Genomic DNA, 1,484 nt, shown 5'->3' on the forward strand with positions numbered 1-1,484 from the left:
CGATTGTGCAAGCAGCCACGCGGAGTGGCAAAACGCCAGCAAACACCAGCGCAGCGCAGCAAATCGAGCGTACGAACGAGCGCGCACAGGCCGCTGAAAAAGAAAGTCAGTCGCGCCATTGTAGTGAAATTGTGCGAATGCGGGCGCAAAGCGGAAAATAATAAAATTTAATTCGAAATAAAAAATATTTTAACATTCGAAAAAAATGAAAATTGATAAACAAGTAAAAATTAAAAATAAAAATTGAAAATAATAAAATTGAATTGGAAATAAAAAAAAATGTACATTCGAAAAAAACTTAAAAAATAAATTAGAGAAAAAATAATTAATTAAAAAAAATTCAAGTAAAACCATAAAGCAATCAAACCAGCGCTTTGTCGCATCTGCTTTTCGGTGTTATACAACTCAAGTACTTTTTTTTTTTTAAGTCGCGCTTTTTGACATTATTTATTGGCGTCCAACGCGAAACACACGAAAATAAATTTAAAAAGTAATAAAAAATAAATATAACTACACACACACTCATAAAGACAACCAGCATAGCGACGTGAAAACAACAATGAGTAACCTTAACAACAACAACAAGCGCGCTGCAGCGAAAGTAATTGCAACATGCCTCATCTTAAGCGTTTCCATGCAAATGTGTTGCGGCTCGGCGATACCGATTTGGGAATTTTTAACGCGCAACGAAAAGGTAAGCAACAATGCAAAAACAACAATGAAGAAAAATGCAGCATAACTTTACTTTGCCTTAACAAATATACATACATATGAGGTTTAGTAATAAATAAATATGCGCAACAACGATAATGACTACAACAACATGCCATGCATAGCCGCCATCTCTTTGGCTGACGCAAATATTGTAATTAAGTTGTTGTTTTTGTGCGTTGTTTTCGATGTACTTTACTTTAATTCACATTACCGCCGCTGCCTCCAAGTAGGATGAGTTGACTTGCACACATACACTCACATGCATGCTTTTGTGTATATGTATGCGTGTTATTTAGTTATTTATTGTTTTTAACAAGTTTTTGTTTTCATACAAACATTTTTATCGTCAACTGGTTTTAGTGTTACGTGTTTAAATGAATTTATTTTGTTATATTTTTATTTTTTTCGATTTTCGTTTGTGATAACTGCTGCTGTTGATGAGTTTAAGCTGCATTCGGTTAAGGACTAGTATTATTTTTTATTTAAATATTAGTTGAGGCCAGTTAAATAAACAGATTTGTTTTTTCAAATTTCATTTTTGGTATAAAATTAAATTATGAGATTGAAAAGCACAAAAATGAATTTTGAAAAAACAAATCTGTTTTGTTTTTGTATAAAATTTGCTACAATGAATACTCTCAGTAAAAATACCGTAATTATATTGAAAGAATGACTTTGATCTTGACTAAATTGTGCTATAACAGCGACATAAAAAATAACACTTATTCAAATATTAAAAAGAAAAATTTTAATTATTAATAGTATAAAAA

At 31.1% G+C, this 1,484-nt stretch overlaps 1 protein-coding gene across 1 annotated transcript in view; it reads left to right on the forward strand.

The window, feature by feature from the left end:
* The first annotated feature begins 280 nt into the window (after positions 1-280).
* LOC108976300 (rhythmically expressed gene 5 protein) overlaps positions 281-1,484 on the forward strand; it is a 28,490-nt gene continuing 27,286 nt past the window's right edge. The window contains exon 1 of the mRNA XM_018945306.1: positions 281-694. Coding sequence (XP_018800851.1) covers positions 560-694 — 135 coding nt within the window. The 5' untranslated portion in view covers positions 281-559. The remainder of the gene's footprint in view (positions 695-1,484) is intronic.

This window comes from Bactrocera latifrons, unplaced genomic scaffold, assembly GCF_001853355.1.
Source record: "Bactrocera latifrons isolate USDA-ARS-PBARC rearing strain unplaced genomic scaffold, ASM185335v1 scaffold_740, whole genome shotgun sequence".
NCBI lineage: Eukaryota > Metazoa > Arthropoda > Insecta > Diptera > Tephritidae > Bactrocera > Bactrocera latifrons.